General features: G+C 41.7%; 1 protein-coding gene across 4 annotated transcripts in view; it reads right to left on the bottom strand.

Annotated features, from left to right (window-relative positions):
• Window positions 1–354: 354 nt before the first annotated feature.
• Window positions 355–22708, bottom strand: part of arhgef3 (Rho guanine nucleotide exchange factor (GEF) 3) — a 30515-nt gene continuing 8161 nt past the window's right edge. Inside the window, exons 2-12 of one of the 4 annotated variants that reach the window (XM_041957495.1) lie at window positions 22389–22455; window positions 16532–16594; window positions 8293–8400; window positions 7412–7663; window positions 6997–7059; window positions 6795–6891; window positions 5167–5243; window positions 4803–5060; window positions 4456–4626; window positions 4061–4250; window positions 355–3693 (exon numbers count right to left, since the gene is read on the bottom strand). In XM_041957495.1, coding sequence (XP_041813429.1) covers window positions 2951–3693; window positions 4061–4250; window positions 4456–4626; window positions 4803–5060; window positions 5167–5243; window positions 6795–6891; window positions 6997–7059; window positions 7412–7663; window positions 8293–8400; window positions 16532–16594; window positions 22389–22455 — 2089 coding nt within the window. In that variant the 3' untranslated portion in view covers window positions 355–2950. Of the gene's footprint in view, window positions 3694–4060; window positions 4251–4455; window positions 4627–4802; window positions 5061–5166; window positions 5244–6794; window positions 6892–6996; window positions 7060–7411; window positions 7664–8292; window positions 8401–10792; window positions 10943–16531; window positions 16595–20211; window positions 20505–22388; window positions 22456–22708 lie in introns of those variants that run through there. The other 3 variants (XM_041957504.1, XM_041957512.1, XM_041957520.1) reach the window with 3 other exon arrangements.

The following is a 22708-nucleotide window of genomic DNA, read 5'->3' as shown; positions in this document are numbered from 1 at the left end:
TTTTGGTGTATACATGCTGTACCAAAACCTTTTCTGATACCACATGTGTGTGTTATAAACTTATATATTCAAGTCAGAACAGCTTGAGCTGAATCAGTTTTTACTTTCTTATTCATCAAAGTGAAGACTGACCAGAAGTGCAAGTTTTTCCTAATCAGGGGTTCTTCAGGGTTCATCTTAGGTCCTCTTCTTTTCATAATCCACATGAATGCCCAAGGGCTGTATGTTTTTAACTTGTACATCTGGTTTTAAAAGGCAAAGGCATCTTCATTTAAATATGGCAGCATTTTCTCTGCACTCACCAGTAACCACCAACTGAATGACAGACTTCTTTTATAACAGTTTATTGGTGCTTTGGTCTTGTGACAATCTTCGATACCTCAACTAAATATTACCTTTTTTATTTTTTACTGAACAGAAAAAAGAGCGACTGACAGTATGCGCACATTTTGTTTGGGACACTTTCTATCCTGAAAATGGTCATTTACAGAACGGATTGTCTTGACATTGTAAGTCATTTTTCATGTGTAACGTCTAAGCACATATAGAACAGACATGCTTGGCTTTGTTCCTACATTCATATACAGATAGACTTATAAACATTCTTTACATACATACAGTACATACACAACAGGCCCTTCCTTCAGGACTTCTCTGATTGTCATAACAAAACACTGAACATTTCAGTGTTTTATAGGATATTGTGGTAAAGCTGTAGAGGCAGATGGTCACAACTGAAAATCCATTAACACTCATTTAATGCATCTGGAATACTTTAAGTCGACTACATGCTAAAATTACAATACTGTATTGGTAACCGTGTCTCCCATGAATTCCATAAATACACAACGATTTTGGATTGGAAGATTACTTTTTTAAGGAAATCTAAAAAATCTTGGAGATGTTACTTCTTTACACTGTAAATCCAGTGCTGCTGCTGGAAACACTGATATTGGATCATGTGGTAAATGTGCCATAAGACCAAACTGAGGACCAGAAAGAAGCTAAATAGCTCAGTGGGTTTAAAACTCCAAGATGTTACATTCTGAGTCACTTTATTTAATGCTAATATCAAAAATACTGATTAATGCAGGTTTGTTGCAACAGGCAGTTAAAGCTCTTTACAGAAAAAAATGTGGTCATGGTTGATAGTGGCTATTGGTTACTAAGAAGAGGTAAGACAGGATTCTGTGTTGAGGGAAAAAGTCTGTGTCCACCACCACAATCTTGTCTCACTCCACTGTATGAACATTATTCATGCCTGCAGTGGCTGAGCATTGGCATCTCACCGTCATCACTGAAAACTGGACCTGAATTACTTTTCACCAAGAAGTTTTTGGCAAATTCTTGAAGAATGTTCACTTTACATTCACATTCATACATTCACAAAATGTCGTGAATCTAGACTTTGAGCCATCAGAACTGGGTGGGCAGCTCTGTTTTCTCCAGTGTTTTCAGACATTGCGACTGATTTTAAGACATCTTTTCAAGAGTTTTAGAAATGGGTCAAGTTGGGAGAGTTGCTGACCACCAAGCAAACCTTCAACTGATCAGGAAGATTGAGATGATTACTGTTAACAGGCTTTGGACAGCTGTAGAGGGCTTGCACTGTTGACTCCAGCTGGCATAGTTCATGCCAGAGTCTGCATTCACCAAATCTCTTCAATGTGCTAAATGACCAACAGTCACAATACTAGAACTTCACTTGACATCTGCAATGCTCTGTCTCATATTCTTCAATACTGTGGTAACTGCAGCTGCAAGCAGGATTCAGTATCATTCACTGGTAGCGTTCTAGATGCAAGAAGCTATTCTATTAACTTGACTTGAACTCTTGTGACTGGCTCACTTGGTCTCCACATCATACCCTTTGCGTGTATTACCTGAGAATGTTGCTGCTGATATTGTTAACAACAAAACTGTGGCTGACCACCACACCATCTTGGGTTTTTAGAGCCACAAGTGACCATATTTGGACAAGAGGGTGGAGCTTAGGAGGATGCACATTGCTACGCCTCTGTGTGGATTGGATCTGACAGAGAACCAGAGGACATGCCATGGTAGTAACTTGTCAATCATAAAATAGCCACGCCCTGTCGCATTCCCTGCTTTATCTTCTATTTCACCCTAAATGGGACCATAATTTACTAAATGAATATCATGCTGTATTGAAGAATGCTTGAAAGTACAATTGAGACCATAAACTCATTGGGAAACTGTTTGTGAGGTAAAAAATCAAGTGAGGAGTAGGGTCATGTTCTCAAAAACATGGGATTTCCTTTGAAACCAGTGGAATCGCCTCCTGCTGGGCATCAGAGAGACTGCAGATTTAAGCCTCATCGTGTTGGCTTCCACTTTTCAGACCCCAGATGGTCGGTCGACTAATTATACTCTTTATGGTCAAACCCCCAGGAACACCACTGGGCTTTGAGGCAATGTTTGGTATAGTGGCAACAGTAAGAAATGCAGGTCACATGATGGCCTAAAATGCTTTCTCCCAAACACACATATCATTTCAAAAGGCAGCCTAAGCCCTACAAATACTCCACCTTAAGTCTTTGTATTGTCAGAATTTGAGCCACCATGTCTGAAGAACCTTGAAAAACGTTATTTGCATTATGCTGCTGCTGAGCAGCTTTCACTGGAATGAACAGGGAACCGTGTCTGAACATGTTATCCAGGCCTCTTAATGCATCCACGCGCTGCATACAGTTCCATGGGGCCAGAGTTCCAGGATGTGGGCAGTGGTGGCATTCTACAGCAAAGTGGCTCTTGTGGTTTACCATCAGTCTGGATACAGCAGCTACAGTGTTCCAGAACATGTTGGTTAAAGTGTATTGACAAGTTTGTCTGGTCGTTGATATTATTTTGACGTTGTTAGTCAGTGACATCATCATCAAGTCCACCATTCGATTGGCTGCAGTGCCAGTCTGTCAGAGTGGGCCAAGCATCAGCACCTGTGGGTCAGCTCCTCGCCCTGCAGTGAGTCAACCTCACTGGTGTCCATGCTGACCTCTTCCCCCTCCTCAGCACCACTCTGCTCCTCCTCCATCACCCCCCTCTCCTCCTCCTCTTGACAGGGAGAAGCAGAGGTGAAAAGGGAGGTGGGAGCCTCATTAGCACCTCCGCTGAGAGTCTCTCCTTTTCCTCCTCCTCCATCCATCTCCCGGTCTGCTCTGGCTCCTGGCTCTGTCCCCATCTCACCACACCCACCCCGCCCTGTCTCCATCTCCACACCTGTCTCACTGACCGTCAGCCTCGTCTCACCGTCCATCCCTGTATCTCCGTCTAAATCCAAACCCATCCCACCATCCACACCCAATCCTGTCTCCATCTCTCCACCCGGCACCACAGCCTCTTTACCCAAACTGAGTTGTTTCTCTCCACTCAGACCGGCCTCTCCTTCCAAACGGAGCCCTGTTTGCATCTCCCCCCACATCCCTTTCTCATCCTCAAGCCCTGAATCACAGCACAAACTCAGACCTGTCTCCCCAAGCGGCCCTATCTGTCCACCCAGCCCTGTCTCCAGACATTGCCCTGTCTCTGGTGGCTGGTCTCCAGTCAGTGCTGCGGCCTCCTTGGCTTGTCTGATGCAGTTGATCCATTGCTGTTTGTTGAAGGCATCGCTGGCCTGGAAGCAGTGGCTCTGCAGCTGACCTCCGGTACGGTATGAAACCCGGAAGAAGTTCTTTGCTGTGAGGATGAGACAGACAACAGGAGACACAGGTGGTTATTACTGACATCTTTTTCATCTCTCAGTCAAGTTCTTCCGCACAAAGCTGGGAAAACCATTTCTTCATGGAACTGGCTTTGTGCATGGGGGCATGTTGAAACAGGAAACTGTTGCCACAAAGTTGGAATGTCACTTTGGTCTAAAATAGCATTGCATGCTGTAGCATACATTAAGCTTCCCTTCACTGAAACTAAGAGGCCCAAAGTGGTCCCTGACAGCCTCAGGAAAAAAAACAAAAACAAGTGACTGCCTGCAAACTGATCCTGAGTTCCTCTTGTGCAACAACAAAATGAAATGCAGCATCTGTGGTATTACTGATGTACTGACTCCGCTCGTTGTTGCTGAAGGCCCCTCTGATGGACCCGCCCACTCTCATCTCTCCGTCTAATAGGTCCTCCAGGTCCAGCTGCCGGATGGGGATTGGCTGTCGGCAGAGCTGGTAGCTGACTGGCTGGTCGTTCAGGGAGATGGACCTGGTGATTACCAGGACGTCCTGGAACAGAAACACATGGAGCTTCTGCAAGGAGAGAGACAGAGAGAAGGAGACAGTGAAGTTATTTTTTCTTCACTCTATCAAGTGTTTTTATGTACATTTGTGTTCATTTATATATACATACACACAGAATATATTTTCATATGTTACGTTATGGATCTTTAAAGAAGGCACAGTCAAAGGTATGGATAAAAGGGTTAGGGGTATAAGATTGCAGAAATCTACTGACGAGTCCTCTGTTGTTCTTCAGTTCTCCGTGGCAGCTGAGGGTCCTGGAGCGGTCAATCAGTTCGTCCCTCTGTCCGTCCTCCGTGTACAACAGACGGTCTTTGTAGTACTGACACTCCGACTCACCCGTCCGCCTGTTGATGTCCGCCACCACGCTCTGCACCATCAGCATCTGTGGAGCAACCAGACTAAATCAAACCCCATCCAGACGCATTTTAAAGCATCTGATCTGTTTTAATGTAACATACGCGACCTGCTGAGTTAACGCCTTCCCCAACACAACTCATTTTACGTCCTACGACCTCAGTCTGACACAAACAGAGAACTTAGATCTTAACGTTTTCTCACCGCCTCGTCAAGGTGCTGCCGGTCCGGGTGGTCGTTGGGCGTGTGCTTCAGGATCTCCCTGAGCAGCAGAGGATATTTCACCAATCGGCTGCGGGGAATGTCCAGAAAGTTCCACAGGTCCAACTTCCTGCTGAAGGGCGACTGCAGACAGCGCTGCAAGAAGTCCTGCACCCGCCGATCCTGCTTCTTTTGGTCCAACAAGGCTTTAGCCTTCACCTGGTTACTGCAGTACGGAGTGTATGAGGAGAGACAGGGCAGCTGCAGGGACACAGAAACAGAGACCTGGTTACTGCACAGCGCAGGAGACTTGAGATTTAATGCCATCTTAATTCTGCAGACTCTGGAATTATTTTCAGTATGTTACCCAGTCAGTCAGGATGTGTCCCACATGTTCTGTGGACCCGTCAGGTTTTCTGGCGTCTCTGAGGTGACTCAGCAGGTCTGATGAGAGACAGACAAATCTTTTTTAATGATTTTTTAATGGGTACAGGGAGCTGTACAGAGGCAGGAACAGCAGGCCACTGCCTTTGTTTGTACACTCTACCAGATGAAAACAGCTTAAAGAGGTGAGCACCAAGAATAGTGTGGGGACATGGAAGAAGATATACAAATACTGACACAGCTACAACCACATGAGTCCAAAGTGACTCTCCATACTCAATCCATGCCACCAACAGGGCTGACATTGTTTTAAATTTCAAATACTAATGCCGATACAAAACCAAACAATTCATATCTGTAAAAAAACTCGATCAATCGATACCAAAACAAGCTATCACCTTTAATGTTATCTAAACACAAGCAGCCGTTCAAGAATTCTGCCAGAAACAGTTTAAAACTGGCAAAATTTCGCATTTACATCAAAAACATGTGTACAAGAAATCTGACCAGATGTTTCATGTTGACTGATGGTGACATTTTTTGAGAATTTGGTCCATTTAAGATTCAATACGCCACCCTAATCACTACCTTCATAATTTATCTCGTAATTAGAATAATTAACAACATATGCAATAACTAAATGGTGTAATACTATAATGTGTATGTATATTATTTATACTGCATATTCATACTGTATTACTATTTTACTACTAGTGGTATTAAATCATTATTATTATTACTACATATTACTGTACCAATTTTTACTATATTATTATTATTATTATTATTATTATTATTATTATTATTATTATTGTTGTTGTTGTTGTTGTTGTTATTGGTATTATTGGTATTAATAATAATAATATTTATATATATTTTAGTATTTTTATAGTATTATTATTAGCAGTAGTAGTATTCTAGTATTCTATCATTCTTGTTACTTGATGTAGAACGTTGAACAGATATTTCTATATAGGCCGTTGCTATTTATTGTAGCATAATACACATAGTTTACATATTTACATTTAGCATATTTCCTATTGTTTATTATTTATGGTTGATTTATATTTCTGTGTGGTGTACATAACGTTTACATATTTCTGTCATATTTCCTTTTTTATTTTATCACTGTTGTACAATAGGAGCAACTACAACTGACCCAGTTTCCCTTCTGGGATTGATAAAGTATTCTGATTCCGAACCTGATATCGAAGTCCAACTTCAGCCTGGCAGCTCAGTTTCTGTCTGCCTCACCTGAACAACAAATCACAGCATCTTTTTTGCTATCTAACATCACACACTGCTGCGGCACTACTCCCTGTGATGGCAGGTCTGCTTTGAGGCAGTACTGCAGGATCTCTGTTTAAAAAAGGGCTACAGTCACCATCTGGTGGTAACTAGAGGAACTACAGCTTTGAGCCCTGAACGGACACAGAACAGAAAACACTGCTGGCTTCATGCATCATGTTGTTATGTTAAAGTGATGACTTTTTGACATCCATTCAGTAGATATCTTGAGGCTGCCAACAGGCTGCAAAACAGATGGACAGACTGAAAACTGACCATCATGGGTGCGAGGATTTTAAGTGAAAGTCTCCATCTACTGCCTACCTTCATGCAGGGGAATCAGTGAGTCCAGAGTCCCAAAGATCTGGTTCAGCTCCTGCTCAGTCATGATTGACAGCTTCAGCATCGGGTCATGGTAGGCCTGCAGAACACACACACACACGTGTACTCAGAAAACACCAGTACTGGCCAATAAATGTAGGTGGAATGTCAGTTCTTCAAGGAAAAATAAAAGGTTATTGTTTACCTTCTTCGCCAACTTGAGATCTTCCACCAAGTCTTGCTCGCCCTGAGCCAACTCAAATATGGCCTGCAGGTAGAGAGAGAGTTTGAGAGGAGAGAAGTGTTAAAACGTGGATGAAATTTCAGAATGCTGGGTTTTGAGGAGCTTGAAAGAATACAGAATTTGCTATTTTGTAGTGAGACTCAACATTTTCACCCACCGATGGATTATGATGAAATACTGTTGTGTATTTTGAAAAGTTTGGTGTATTGATGTTACGTGTATGTTTTGTATTTATTGTCATTTATATTTCTTTCTCTAAATTTCTTACCTATTGAGAATAAATATTGTATTTTCTTAAGAGATGATGCAACCCCAGACACCACCTTGATGAAAAACAAGGAGAAATCCTTCAGTCCAGCACCAGCGTGTCCCTCACCTCTTGTCGTTTTATCTCTTTTGGGCTCAGAGGTTGCGTTGCTCCCAGGCGGATGTCGAACGTCTCGCTCCAAAGCTTGCTGTCACGGCGCTTGGCGGCTGGGGCTGTTGCCGTGGAAACCCGCGTGGCGGTCATGGAGGAGGAAGGGTTGGACACTGTTGCCGAGATGACGCGCGTCTTCGTTGTCGAAGAGGAGGGAGGAGGATGAGCAGCTCTCTCCATCTGACTCTCATTACGGAAACTGATGGAGCGCTGCGGAGACAGAGAGGCTGTTAAACCAGCTGAAAGATACAAAACATCTAATGTTGTATTTCAGTATCTGTAGTGTAGCGCCGCGAAGTGGGAAGAGCTAGTTTGGGCACCCCTGGTTCCACAAGTAAAAAATCCCATTACATGACTCACAGCTGGAGCATTTCTACAGCCTGGATTGGTATGAATCTCTCCTGGATGGATCATCAGTTTAAAGGGCGGTGTTAGAAAATATCTTTTTTTTAATAAAAAAGTCATAAGCCTGTGGGTATGGAAATTTCAAAGGAGAGGTTTACTTTGACTCCAAAGGTCACTGCTAATAGCAGGTGCTGAACATTAAGATGTTTAGAAAACTTGAAGCTTGAATTAATTTACTTTTGTTCTGGTCAGTTTTCATTAGAATGAGGCTCTCAATCTCCATCTCCATCTCCTTTAGGTCTTAACACCAAGGATATAGGCATATATACACCATAGGATTATAATATTATTCGGGAAAGTCTTGTGTTTCCATGTTCAGTAACACTGAAGATATCATTAAAAGAGAGGAATAAAATGGGAAAACACCAGCGGCCTCTACCACTGTGCAACTCAATTGACTTAAAACTGGTGCAGACATCTGACTGGCTGTTCACCTGCAGCGTCTGACCAATCCTCTTCAGCGGTGCGGTCTTGACGGGAGGCAGCAGGCTGGCCAGAGACGTCACCCTGGTAACAAGTTTACTGCGCTTGGTGCTGGGCTCCTGGAAGGGGAGTACAGAGTCAAACTGTCAAACAGAAAACCAGAAGATCCAAGTGAGCCGCAACCCGCTGAACTAACTTTCACACAGACCTGCAGGCCACAGTATGAACAGTGTTACACTCAATTCAATTTACTGAAGCCTTTGTGCAAAGAATTTAAACATTTCGGACTTTGGCGCCCCCCAGAGGAGATGTTAAAAGAGACACTGTGGCACCCCTAAAAAGCTCCAACCATTCCACAGACACAGGATTTGATTTTTTTGGTCATCTTCATTTGTAACACAATCAGCAGCCTGCAGCCACTAAGCTTACAAATGTAAAAAACAAACGAAGAAAAAAACTCATGCTAGTGGCACAAGAGGAGACGCAGAGATAAAATATCTGGATTCATACGCTGGGCTTCCTGCACGTCTGTAGAAAATGTCATGGCGAATGCAGGCAGAGAGAGATGGGGACACGGTCATGTGGCATTCGTCTTAACCAATCAGCCTCACCATCTAATGGCTGTTGAGGTATTTCAGTCTAGAGCAAAGTGGCGCACAGACCCACCCACCCACAGAGAAGAAAATCCTACATATCACCTCAAAGGTGTTGTTGGTGAATTTTCTGTCAGTCGATCAACCGACAACTTTTCACAGAGTCTGAACAACGTGGTGAGTGTTGATGTTCTGGCAGTTTGCGGGAAAGTTGACTGTATTATTAACACGCTGCAAGTCGAACAATAGTGTGACTCAAAGTCTTTCCTTCTCTGCCAGACTCACACACACACACACACACACACACGCACACACACAGAAATATTGGCCTCAATATTGTCTATGTGTGTGTGTGTGTGTGTGAAAATGCCACCAGGCAGCTTGTCCTGGATACAGACTTGCAGTAAATCAATATGTGTTTTTGTGTGTATATCTTCAGCCCTGCCCTGCAGCCCACAGTCAGCTGACCTACTGGAACACAGGAACCATCAAACTTTGTTTCCATCAGCACACACAGTCAGGAACCAGCCAACCAAAAATAAATCGGCCTCTGGCAGACGGTCGTCGTTTTTTCGTCCTCGATCTTTGATCACAGAAAGATTTTCAACTTCAGCTTCTGACTGCAGGTTCTCAGCAGTTTTCAGTGATTTTAACCAAAACAAGTCTTTTCTCATCTGTAGGAATCGACGGTAAAAAGGAAACTGACAAGAAAAGATGTGGCATGATCGCTTCTGAAGTCGCTGTTAGAGGGCTGAGGAGTCTCTAAAATATAAAATAACACCAGTGTTTTGTCTCATTCCGCAGATGCTGCTGCTGTATTTATCAGAGATACACAGTGGGTCAACAGTAGAGTGGTTATCTGATCAGAGCAGGTTTCCAGCAGACTGACTGACTCTCAGGTCAGCTGTCAGGAGATTTTCTCACTGAATTATGACCACAACGCTTCCTCTTTATTTCTGTGAGATAAAGGGGAAGGCATTCAAACGCGGGTCTTACAGGTAAAACGTGAGACTCGTGTAGGCCGATAAAGGAGTTCATCTGATATCTGTTCATTGGAATCAGCCGAAATGTCGGACTGTAAACAATGACTGGTGCATGTGAGAGGAAGTCCCGGATATGTGCTGGCCACGCTGGCTGCAAAACATTTTCGATGGGTTCAGAGATTATCCCATACCAGGTGAGAGAAGAGGCCTGAGAGACTGAAGAGAAACCAATGAGAGGAGCCACTTGATGCCGTGTCGACTTCAGCGATGACAGTGAACGACATTAGGAGTGGCTGAATAGCGCAGACACTCAACACACGACAGGAGTTTCTATACCGACTTGAATCTGTTGAAGGGAAAATGTTTACATAATCCCAAACTGATCCTGGATTAAAAGGAAATGATCCGGAATAAAAGCAGAAAAGAGAATAAAATGGAGTCCTGTTCTCAAAGTTGAAATAAAGCATTTACTACACAGCAGGGTGGATTAGATTAGGTAAATCAATCAGATCAGATCAGTTTAGATTAGATTATAGTAAGAACGATGAGATAAAATCAAATCTGATGACGTCAAATCAGATCAGGGCAGATAAAATCATATTAGGTCAAATTAGATCAAATCTGATTACATAAAGATGGATCAGATCATATTAAATTAGATACAATTTTATTACACAGGAACAATTAGTTTCAATCAATTCAATTCAATATTAAATTAAACTAGAGTAGAGAGAGTTATATTATACCAGATCAGATTAGATCCAGTTGGTTTAGAATGGATCAGATTAGATCACATTAAATCAGATAAGATTAGAAATCAGAGCATATTAAATCACAGTGAATAAGAATAAAGTTAAAGTGCAGCATGTGTGTAAAATGCATAAACAATGTAGATTAAATACTTCGCAAAGATGCTTAATAATCCTCCGTCTCACCTCCACCTGTTTCCCCATGTTGATGTTCCCTGTGCCGAACTCCACAGAGCATCCAGATTTAAACCAGTTTACCAGTAGGCAGGAGGGGCTCTGCCCCACCACCATACTGCTCACCACCAGAGCCCAGCACAGGATCTGGACCGTTCCCAGTGCCAGCAGCGCATCCAGGAAAATGTTCAAACTGGTAGAGGGTCCAGGAACAGTTAGCAACACAAAGTGTTCAGAGCGAGATCCACAAAGTCTTTAAGCATCCAAAAAACACCTGATACCAGGAGCCCTGAAAGAAACTGATACCAGTCAAGTCTCAAACAAAAGTTTGGTTGTGGAAGAGCCTCCTGACAACCCAGCAGCCGGCAGTGTCCTGAAAATGCCCGAGGACCCACCTCGAACCTGGCAGCGGGTCTAGAAAGAGTCTGGCTCTCAGCGGATCTAAGGTCTAATGTATAGACAGGTCTGGAGACGACACCATGTGGAGCTCTGGATCTCTTACTCCAGGTTTTTCTCTGTCAAATAGCTGTTCAAGCTTTCTCTCTGTCGGTGACGGTTGTTCACTCGTCTCCTCCTGAAGCTCAGTCTGAAAACTCACAGCTGACTCTCTCTCTCTCTCACTTACTGACAGGCTCACTCACCCACTCACTTTACTTCCTCCCTTTCTTTCTCCCATTTCCTCCACCCTCTGTTTTTTTATATTGGTCCATCCTTTTTTCTTTCATTGGTGAGGGAATAAGTATTCTGAGCTTTATGTAAAGAACATACTGTCCATCTCTCATGGTCATCAAATCCCATGAAAATATCAGAATCAACAATGACCTGATTCACTAACAAGTGTGTGTCAAAGCCCGATTCCTCTGATTCCTCTGTGCCATGGAGCTCCATTGTTGTTCAGAAACTATTAAAACACATGAGTGAGTCACGTTCTCTCATTACCATGAACACACACACTGCAGCACCACATGCACTGCTGCTGGAAATACCCACAAGAGCACCAAATATGTATTAATCTGCATCTGACAGTCCACAATAAATGCATTATGTCCTCCTGTTTGAGTGATGCTCAATAAAAACTATGACACCCAGCAGTTTTATAACATTCCTGAGCCTTTTTCTTTTTTCTTTTTTTTTTTAGAGATCTTACCAAAGGGTTTATGGCTGAGAGCCACAGACACAGCAGGAACGTATTGAGATACTAGCACATTACTAGTTTTGGTGTTTTCATGGGATTTGGTAACAATAGGAAAAACATAAAACAAAAGATTAAAAATAATCCAGGACAAATAAAAGCGCTGCAATCAATTGTCACTCAGGCACAAGTCAGCAGGTATTAGTGGCTACATGTACTTGGGTATCTCAGGTCAAGTGACTCATTTGTGAAGAGGTCAAACAAGAAGCGACACATCTTACAACCAGTGCTGCTGGAGACTGGGTCTCAGACTCCAGAGCATCCCTGCTCTGCTTCTACAGCACTCGACAACACAGCAGCAGCATCATCCAGCCTCTCACTGTGAGTGATGATGTCTGTGGTTTCCATCCCACAGAGGTTTTAAGGACCGCTGCACTTTTTGAACATGCTGTCGAACCAGAAAGTATGTGGTCATCTGAAGAAATGCTATTTTTCATAGCAGATGTGAACAATTGCCCTGTCTGAGATCTTTAAAGGAGCAATATGCAAGAATTTTAGTTTTAAACATTCAAAAATTGAAAAAATGAATGAATAAGAGGTGCTGTGTTTAATAGCTTAATCTACAGCAATGCATCATATTTAACTCTCATCATAAAAATTACTTTTAACATTAATTCTGCCAATAAGGTTGTCCTTTCTGGTTCTGGTACAAGTAGTGAAGAAAAAAGTACAACATGCTTGAAAAATAGATATAAATAGGCAATATTACCCTGTAAAATATCATAAAATGAATATGAACAGTTTATCATTATGTATCATCATCATCTGAAATTACACACTGACTGCTGCTGGAGCTGACACTGGAGCTACTGGTGGTACTGGGACTGTCCGCTTCAGCATCAGTCAATGTCAATCCGAGCTGTAATTACTACAGAGAGAGAGAGACGCCTGCAGGCAGCCACAGCTCTGCCCTGGTTCTCCAGCAGGTTTTCAGTCAATTGCTGTGTGTGTTAGTGTGTATACTGAGTGGACAGAAACACCACATTTCATAGATGGTTATTGGTTCAGGGTGGGTTAGGGCTTTGGTGGTTAGAGAGCTGACAGGATTAGCTGATTGCCAGAAAATTAATCAGCAGCTATTCTGATTATCAATTAACTGTTTCAAGCTATAACTCCAGCTTCTCAAAATGGACTTCGAAAAGGATCAATCATTTTCTGACAATTTGAAGACAAAATGATGAATCAGTTACTCAGGAAAAGAAGTGGCAGATTGATGGATAATTAAAATAGTCGTTAGTTGGTTGAGGTTGACGTCTCCAGGGAATGAATGCAAGTAAATGTAATGTCCTCTCTCTGTCTCTCTCACACACACACACACACACACACACACACACACACACACACACACGCCAGATCAGCTGTAGGTAATGAAGCGTAAGAACAACGCTCATCATTATGTCATTTTTGGAAACGTTTGTTTTCTCCGGTTTCCTTTGAAAGCTGTGACGGGTATAAGAGTCAGAGCATCGTCGCTGACCTCTGACATGACATGAAACAAACCTCAGTTCAGCCAACAAAAGCTGCCCTCCTGACTCAGCCCCATTGTCTCTTAATGGGCCAGTTGGGTCGTGGACGCCCAGAGAAACGCAAGAGTCACCGGCTGATCCCAGAACAGATTCAGTTGTCTCGGCTGACTCAGACAAACCCGCTTCACTTCATCTGTACTGTGACACATTGCATTAAAGAGAGATGTCTTCAAATTGAACCGAGGTGTGGTCAAATATAGAGGGATGTGAACAGAATGATATGTTTTTATTCTTTAATAGCACCAAATGGGTAATAAGCCACTCACACACACTTTTCCACAGATACTGACTGGGATTAAAATGACGTTACGAGCCAGCCTCCACATTCTGCACCAAAACACAAACCGACATCAATCAAAAACACTTATAAACTGCTAGTTTATTCTGCATATTTTGCAGAAAAAGGAAAGAAACAGAGGAAAAACCCTAAATGTGGATGATGAACAACAAGGACCTTGAACTGCAGCGAGCTGGAGGTGAGAAAGTTTGACGAAGCTCCGACCTCAAACCCGCAACATTATAAAATACTGCATTTCTCACTTTGACTGCACGACTTCCTGTGATGGAAGTTTTCTGTGTCATAATCATGATAAATTATCTCATAATTACTTCAGTATCTCATAATTATGAATATATTGCAATAATGAGTGAATTTTTAATTAATAATTTTGACTTCCCATAACAAAATATAATTAAAAAGAAAACCTCTTGTGGTGGATTACTGAGCTCCCATAAAACACCAAACTCCTTTAAAAAGAACATAAAGGCTCGACCTCCCTGTTATTGTTAAAAGACGCCTCTCTCCCCTCACAGTTAACTAATCCCAGGCTTCGGTTCACTAAACCACATCAATAAGTGTTAATCTGCCATGTGGGCCTGAGGGGCTCAGCAGATATTAATTAACCAGTGAAAACATCTATAACTCCCATGGAAGCCTCCACAGTAAATGAGGTGCAGCTCTGAATGACAGCAGGACTCCTTCAACCACTTTGTTTTTGGGGTGTAAGTTCTGTTCTGTAGTTGTTTTACTGCTTCATCTCATTTATCTTTTTCATGATACTGAAATATTTCATTTGGTCATTCAGTTGGTGCACCTCCAATTAATCAAGCAACTAATTTCTGCTGTAAGTTCAGTAAAGAGTGTTTGAGTCAGTGCGACCAGCTGAACATATAAAAATGAGACAATTAAGTTTAAAATTTAACATTAAACACTCGCAGGCCACTTCATCAGGTACATCTGTGGCAATTCAGTCCAACAGCTCTGCCATGAATCACACAAAGTTTATAATGCTCAGTTTTTGCTGACGTTCAGCCATGAGCTCAGTAATGAACACAGAATTAACATCTCTGTCAGAGAGTAAAACAAACTGGACATTAAAGGCATCATAAAGTAAACTTGATGGCAAAGCAGTTGTAATAGAATACATTAGATTGTACACATGTACCTAATAAAGTGGCCGCTGAGTGCATTTCAGTAATAATTAAGCAAATAATAAATGAATATTTACTTACTTTGGTTTAAAAAGGTTTTTATAAGCTCTAAACAATAAACTTCAGCGTTACATAACTTTCCACAAATATCCCACTACATTATTGATATATAAAATAAAATTTAAGCTTTGACAAACTTTCTCCAGACAAAGACAAAGACAGCGCTGCTCCTGAGGCGAATATGTTGTACAAAATCCAAACCCCTGTCGCGACCTTTGACCTCTAAATCACTTAAAATAATCTCCAGGTCCTGGAGTTTCAGTAAGAGCACAATATGAGTGTGTGTGACTCACTGAGCTGCAGGGACCAGCAGGAGAGGAACAATAGAAGGTGATTTATTCCAGGTTCACTATCTGCCGCCGCTGGTTCGTAACAAAATAAGAGTGATGGTGTGTTTGTCACACAAACACTGCGGTGTATTGAACAGGGTCGACATCCTGTGTTAGACTGAGCAGGGAGGGAAACGCCCGGGAAGGAACAGGCTGCTGGCAAAGGGCTAAAAATACAGACATGTACATGAGGAGGGGCCCACCATGACGGCCGAGGGCCCCTGAGGGTCCCAAAATATAATAACCCACCGTCGTTGCTGAAGATAATAAAGTACAAAGTTCGGAAATCACAGCTACAGTCTCGTCTACGAATGTTTTCATGCTGTTGCATTTAGCTGCCTGTTAGCCCGTTTAAAACAAGAGAACATCAAGTGTAGTCAGAGGAAAATCTGGCGATTTTAAGGAAAATCTGGAGACGTTTTATATGCTATTATCCACAGTTTCATTGGCATTAATGGTTTCATATTCGACTTGTTAAATGTAAATTGTTGTAGCCTGTAGCCAGAGAAGGATGGGCTTCAGAGGAGACGCATATTCTTGTGTGTGTGTGTGTGCGTATGTGTGTATACTATGCATAATTTCAAAAATTACAAAAAATATATTTTTTTCCATTCTTAAAAAACATTTTTTGTCAAAAATAATCATTTTCATTAATGATAATAACATAGTCACACTTTTCAATGTTTCTTTACTGTATCTGAATTACAATCCATTAACCCACATCTATCTAACAAAAACCAGCAGTAAAATACACTGAACTGTAAAGACGGATGAGATGATGAGTCCCCTTCAAAGAGCCACATTCCTGCCAACGGTTTGTCATTATCTTGTTGCTCTACAGGGGGAAGTAACACGCCATGAAATGTCACAATGCACCAGCAAAGGCAGAGAAGAAGAAGATGGCTAGCTAGCTAACACACATGGATGTAAACAGTGCAGGTTTCAAACTTTTTTAAACAAACGATGTCCATTAGACTAAACACTGAATGTAAACACCAGTTAAAAACTCAGCAGGACGGACCGATACAACACAAAACTGCTGCAGAGAAGATACTTTTTCCATTTTTAGCTTATATTCAAAAGGTGTGAACTACTGCCACCACAGACAGGAAGTATTTAGTCTTGTCAAAGTAAAAGTTTCACCACTTTTTGAGACTGGAGCGAAAACTTTTTAGCCAAAACAGAGAAGTTAGTTTAGAGGAGCTAAACTTACGTTGATGTCCAGACTGCAGAGACTGAGGGAGTCTGCATCTCTGCTGGCCTGCTTCCTCTTCTTCTGCAACACACAAAACACAGCAAACTTTATTTAAGATGTAGTATAACAAGCATTGATCGATAGAAACAGAAACAGAAATAACTAAAAGTATTTACAGCATCTCGGTCATTAGGCCTCAGAGTCAACACACACACGCACAAGGACCACAAGACATACATACTGTACACAAATAACAACAAGCTGATGTGCAATTTGATGAAAACATTTTGATGATGATTTCTACGACTTTTTGGAATCAGGTCAATCAATCTTATTTGTGCTACATTTTAAGGACAATCAGCCCTGCTGAGAGGAAAAACATGATTCAAAACACAAAGAATACAACTTTGTATTAATGATATTACCAATATTTCACTGTTTTCATCATGTTTCCATGCCATCACTACCTGATTTAAAATCCCAACCTCGTCACTATTTTCTGCCTTGACTTTCTAAACATTTCTGCAGCCATTTAAGTCCCAAAATGCACATTTTAGAAAATCCAGACTGAACTCTTTTACAGCTCCATAAACCTCCTGACAGTTAACACCAAACCTGCAGCTCTGAGCAGCTTTTAGCTCATTGCTTTGGTGTCCTTGAGTACCACTTGACTAATACTTGAGTGTACTTGAAGTGTAAATAGTTGCTAACTTGGCATTTTACAAACTTTAAGTGTACTGAAGTACAGCAGTGACAATCATGAATGATAATGAATCACGAGCATTCAAAACACACTTGCAGTACAATTGTATTATATCACCACTGCTTTGGAAATACACTTAAATACACTTGAAATGGAGTGAAATTCAAGTACTTTAATTAAGCTGCTAATAGTGTTTCACACAAAACTTGAAAATAAGTACACTTTATTACTATTAAAGGTGTTTGTAATTTACTACACTTTTAAAGGTACACTTAAATACAATTTAACATACACTTACAATAAAGTACACTTTTTAAAAGTACTTTGAAATACCACCTTAAATATTGCAGAATTAGGATATTTATTTTAATACATTTAAGATGAACTTAATGACATCTGTTTAGAAGTACAACTTTTAAAAGTATCTCAAATATGCTTTAAATTAAGCAGAAAAAGTAAAAGTGTACTTTTCATGACTTTTCTATACTAATCATATTTCTAAAACACTAAAGTACATTACTCTTTGACCTGGGTTCGCAGAACTGACAGCCACAACTAGCAAAGGCTACCTGCTCTGCTCAGTTTGAGGGAAAGTTTGTTTCCCAAAAATATTACCGAGGCTAAAAGAAGAATTTCCTGCTGTCAGAAACCAGTAGTCAAATAGACAAAAGAGAAGAGTGGCGCCGTGCTGTGACAGAAGGAGAAAGAGGGGAAACGCCTTTCTAAATCAAAGCAACCCATGACTAATATGAGAGGTGGTCATGTGACAGTCAGGAAGATATTAGATTGGATAATATTAGCCTCAGTAGGTGATGTGAGACGAGCTCACGGAGGATGATCCTGGACATCCACCTGCATCTTTCTAACAACTGCTGAGCTGCGGAAGTTAATGTGCTGAATTATGTTGAAGCTGTGATGAAGATATAGTTCATTTTTGTATCATGTTTAAACTCCATTAGTGGAAATGCTATTAGTGTAAGAGTCCTACTAACAACATGATCATAATGATTGATTAGCTGTTGTGTGAAGTGATCACACATCACTGATTGTGTTCAGGCCAGGTGGTGGGAAGCTGTACAGGTGCAGTTACACTTAACACACATACAGTTCCTGTGTGCTGCCATGACGACAAAAACAGGAAGAAAACTCACAAACACCTGATGAACTGGGTCAGTGAGGGCAAAGAGCTGTGTATGTGACAGGAGGAGGGGAAAAGAGGAGAAGACAGATAGGAGGGAAGAGGAGAGGAAGGGTGGACAAGATGAGAGGAGGAAAAGGAGGACAGGAGGAGAAAAGGAGTTGGGAGGATAGGAGAGGTGATGAAAGAGGTGGGAGGAGAAGAGAAAAGGAGAACAGAAGAGAGGAGAAAAGGAGACGAGGAAACAACAAGGAGAGGAGAACAAGGAGAGGATGGGAGGACAGAGAGAAGGGAAGAGAGAGAGGAAGGAGGTAGAGGAGGGGGAAGGAGAGTGAGAGCCAGAGGAGAGGATGAGAGAAGGAGGACAGGAGGACAGGAGAGGAGAAAGGAGATGACATCGAGGAATGACAATGAATGAAAGCAAGTGTGAGAGGAGATAGAAGGAGATGCATGGAGTGTGTGGAGGAGAGGAGAGGTAAGGAAGCAAGGAGGGGAGAGGAGAGGAAAAGAACTAAGGAAGAAAGAGGAGGTTCAAAGACATGAGAGGAGGACATGAGGAGGAGGAGGAGGAGGAGGATGTTGGGATCAGTGTAGCAGAGTGTAACAATAGCAGGAAGTCTGCTGTTTGTTCAGTATTGTGTTACGACTTTGTTGTTGGCCGGACATTATATAACCTGGCAAACTTTACCTTTACCTCACAGTTGCTATAGAAACCAAAGAGAAGGAGGTCCGCCGGTCCGTATAAGGTAGTCCTGTAAACATCACAGCTACCAATTAACTGACTGGACAAAGTCTCATTCACCTGGAAAATGACGATCTGACAGGATTTCCACATTTTGGAAAATAAGGTTTTTCGAGTTAAATGAGAAGATATCAGTCTCATGTCTGTACGTTAAAAACGAGGCTACAGCCAGGAGACTGTTAGCTTAGCTTAGCATAAAGACTGGAAGCAAGGGAAACAGCTAGCTCTGCCCAGTGTGTGTAAATGTCAATACGTAAGGAAACCAAGTCTGGGCAGAAAAGGGTGAAAAGGTCACGTCACAACATTTGCTAACCCCACGTAGTCGTTTTTTTTACTCAGCAGCCTTTTCTTTTTAGGTTTTTTTTTTTTTTTTTGGCTTTGTTGAACAGTGCAGGTACAGAGTGGAAAGAGAGAGAGAACGACATGCAGCACAGCTAGGCTAGAGTCGAGCCCCCACTGCTGCGCTAAGGATGCAGCCTTAAAGCACATGGGGTACACGCTCCACCAGGTGAGCTACCCGGAGACCCCATTCATTCATCTACCCCATTGTAGTATGACAACCACTGAAAGAGAACTCATGTTACAGTAATTTGAAGAAACAAAAGCACACTTTGGTGTCGAGGACGTGAAGAAACTCGTCTAAGTTCAGATATTCCTGCACGCTCACGGTGTGAATGGTGCTTTTCTTACAGTTGTCATGGTTTCTGGTCTTTATTTGTTGGCATGTCTGTTGCTAGTATGAGTCTGTGACCATCAAAACATCACAATGAACAATATAATTACTGCTTCCTGCTCTCTGCACATGTACACTGAGCGTCGATGAAGAACATCCACGTGAAGGAAAGTGTAACCCAATTGCCAACATCCAGAAATTGCATAAAATGGAAATATGAAATGTCACTTCAGCAGTAACTCAAGGATGCAGCATGTAGCACAGACTGTGCTGCAGGTCACGCCACCACACTGTAAGCACACGGCTTGATCTGAGTGTGGTTTTGATAAGAAATGTGCAAAACACTTCATGCAAATAAGGCGAAGAAGAAGAGGAAGAAGATGGTTGTGAAGGGTCTCGTCTGTCTGACTGACCTGTAGCAGGAAAAACCTCAGAGACTCACCCGATAGTAAACAAACAGACAGCAGCCCATCATCTGCTAGATCTGCTCCTCAAACACTGTTCAAGTGTCAATTAACTCTCTCTGCAAACAGTCATGTGCTGCTCCTCTTCCTCCTCTTCTTCTTCTTCTCCTCCAGGTCACTTTGTTTTCACCCCAAAGTCACATCAGTTGTCCTTTCTCTTCTTTTAGTCGCCTGATTCCTCTCTCCTCCTTCCAATCACCTCCTCCACAGTCACATTGCTGTTCTCTTCTTTCTCCTCTCTTCTTGTACACTCTGCTCACCTCCTCTTCTTCTCTTCCTCCTCCAGTTCGTCGCCACTTCTCTCTTTTCTCCTCCTCAGTCAGACTTTTAAACACTATTTTCTCTCCTTTCCTTCCTTACTCCTCCTGTTTTCTACCTTCTTCTGTCCCCTTCCCTCCTCTCGTCTCCTCCTCAGTCACAATCTAAACCTCCTCAGCAGCTCCTCTCTCCTCCTCAGCTTCGCCACTTCTCTGAGTGGATCTGCAGACCCTCAGGAACAGGAACACCTCACAATGTGTGTGTGTGTATGTGTGTGTGTTCAGTCAGTTCCCACTGGACAAACAGGAAGTGACGGTCGTCAGGGGAAACAGGCCGTCTATAATTAGGAGCTACAGGAGACACGGAGACACCAGCAGTAGAGACACAATAAAACACGGTAAAATACTTAGAAGTAAAAGTCCTGCATTCAAAACATTACTGAAAAAATTAAAAATGAAAAATGTCCCCTGTGACTGTTTCACTATTATATCTGATATTACTAGATTATTATTACTCATACATTAATGTAAAAGCAGGATCTTACTGTTGTAGTTAGTTGTTGGTGGAGCTCATTTTGAACTTTTTTATATAGTACTGTAATTAATGAGTATTTTCATTATGGATTAATCTGCTGATTAGTTTTTTCTCCATTATTAAATTGATTGTCTCTTTTGTAGAAATTTTGAAAATAGTGAGAAAAGTGACACCCTCACAGGGTTTGTTTTGACCAACCGCCAGTCCAAAATCTCAAAATGATCCCAAATAAATGAAAAATCCCATTTGTGAAGCTGGAACCATGAAACGTTTTTACATGAAAAGTGATTTAATCACAATAGTTGTCATTTTCATATGCACCTGTATATAGGTTGTTTCTTTTTCACATGTCTTCAAAGCAAACATCTGAAACTGTAAAGTAACGAGTGACTAAAGCTGTCAGATAAATAGTGGAGTAAAAGAACTTTAGGAACCATGTTTCTCCTGATTTGTATTAGAGTAGAAGAATAAAGTGGCATGAAAATAAAAGATTCAAACAGAGTACCTCTATCTCAAATTTGAACTGGAGTACTTTCTATATACAGTATGTAGATAAATATATTTTGATTAGTGGCTGAACAGCCATACGATTTTGTTTAGATATTCATGTTTTCAACAGGATGATCTTTAATAACTTTGATGAGTTTCCATCGTTATGTCATAACTTTAATTTGTCCAACATTTATCAGCCTCAACCGTACTTTGCACATAGTGCTCCTTAGCATTAGCATGCTAACACTAACAGGATTGGTAAATGGCGTCTTCTAACATTCAGCATTACATTAGCATGCTAACATGCTCACAGTGACAATGTTGTTACATTACACCATGTGCAGGAAGCCTCACAGAGCTGCGACTCTGCAGGGAAACACACCTGCACCTTATCTTCCAGCCTTTTGCTTCAGAATCAACACATTTCTGTATCTTCATCACGTCTTCTGACTGCACTGTGTGTGTGTGTGTGTGTGTGTGTGTGTGTGTGTGTGCTGCACTGTAGGCTTGTAGTATTTTGTGTTATCGCTACTGTTACACAACAGTAGCACAGGATATACCTAATGCCCACATGAATCACAATGACTTTACAACGACAGCTTTCAAACATACGCAGTGAGCAGACACGAAGCAGAGGTGCTTTCACTGTCTCTGGATCCTGTCGACTAAAAACGTGTTCATGTTCATATCCAGCACGACATCACCAGTTATCTCTCACTGGTGAAACCTCTGGTATGTGACATTAGAGCCACGATGCTGTCTGAAGTGTCTTCACTTCTATCTCATCCTTTATAATCTGGGCCGTGTTGCGCATGTTGTCTTATTTTTGTTCGAGTTGTTAGAGAATAATGTGGATCAGATCTGTTCTTACCCCTCTGAGGGACCAGCCGTCTGGAGAGAGAAGAGAGAAGGAGGAAGTTGTCTTCTGCAGCTTCGACCTGAAGGACGGAGAGAAGGGATGAAAAGAAAAGATTAATCCATCAGTGTTCGCTCTTCTTTGACTCTTCGGGGCAAATTCATGACGTGCACAGACAATCACTAAACACACAACACAATCAGATTTCTGCTAAAATAAATAACATTTAAGAACAAGAACAAAACCCTCAGTGCACACTTCATAAACAAAGGAGGGATTTTCTTCTGTTATTTTACTTTTTTTGGTTTATAGAAGACTCATCATCTGTACTTGTG

Source organism: Chelmon rostratus, chromosome 2 (assembly GCF_017976325.1).
Source record: "Chelmon rostratus isolate fCheRos1 chromosome 2, fCheRos1.pri, whole genome shotgun sequence".
In the NCBI taxonomy this organism is placed as follows: domain Eukaryota; kingdom Metazoa; phylum Chordata; class Actinopteri; order Chaetodontiformes; family Chaetodontidae; genus Chelmon; species Chelmon rostratus.
The sequence above is the reverse complement of the archived record's forward strand: the minus strand, read 5'-3'. Positions and strand labels throughout refer to the sequence as shown.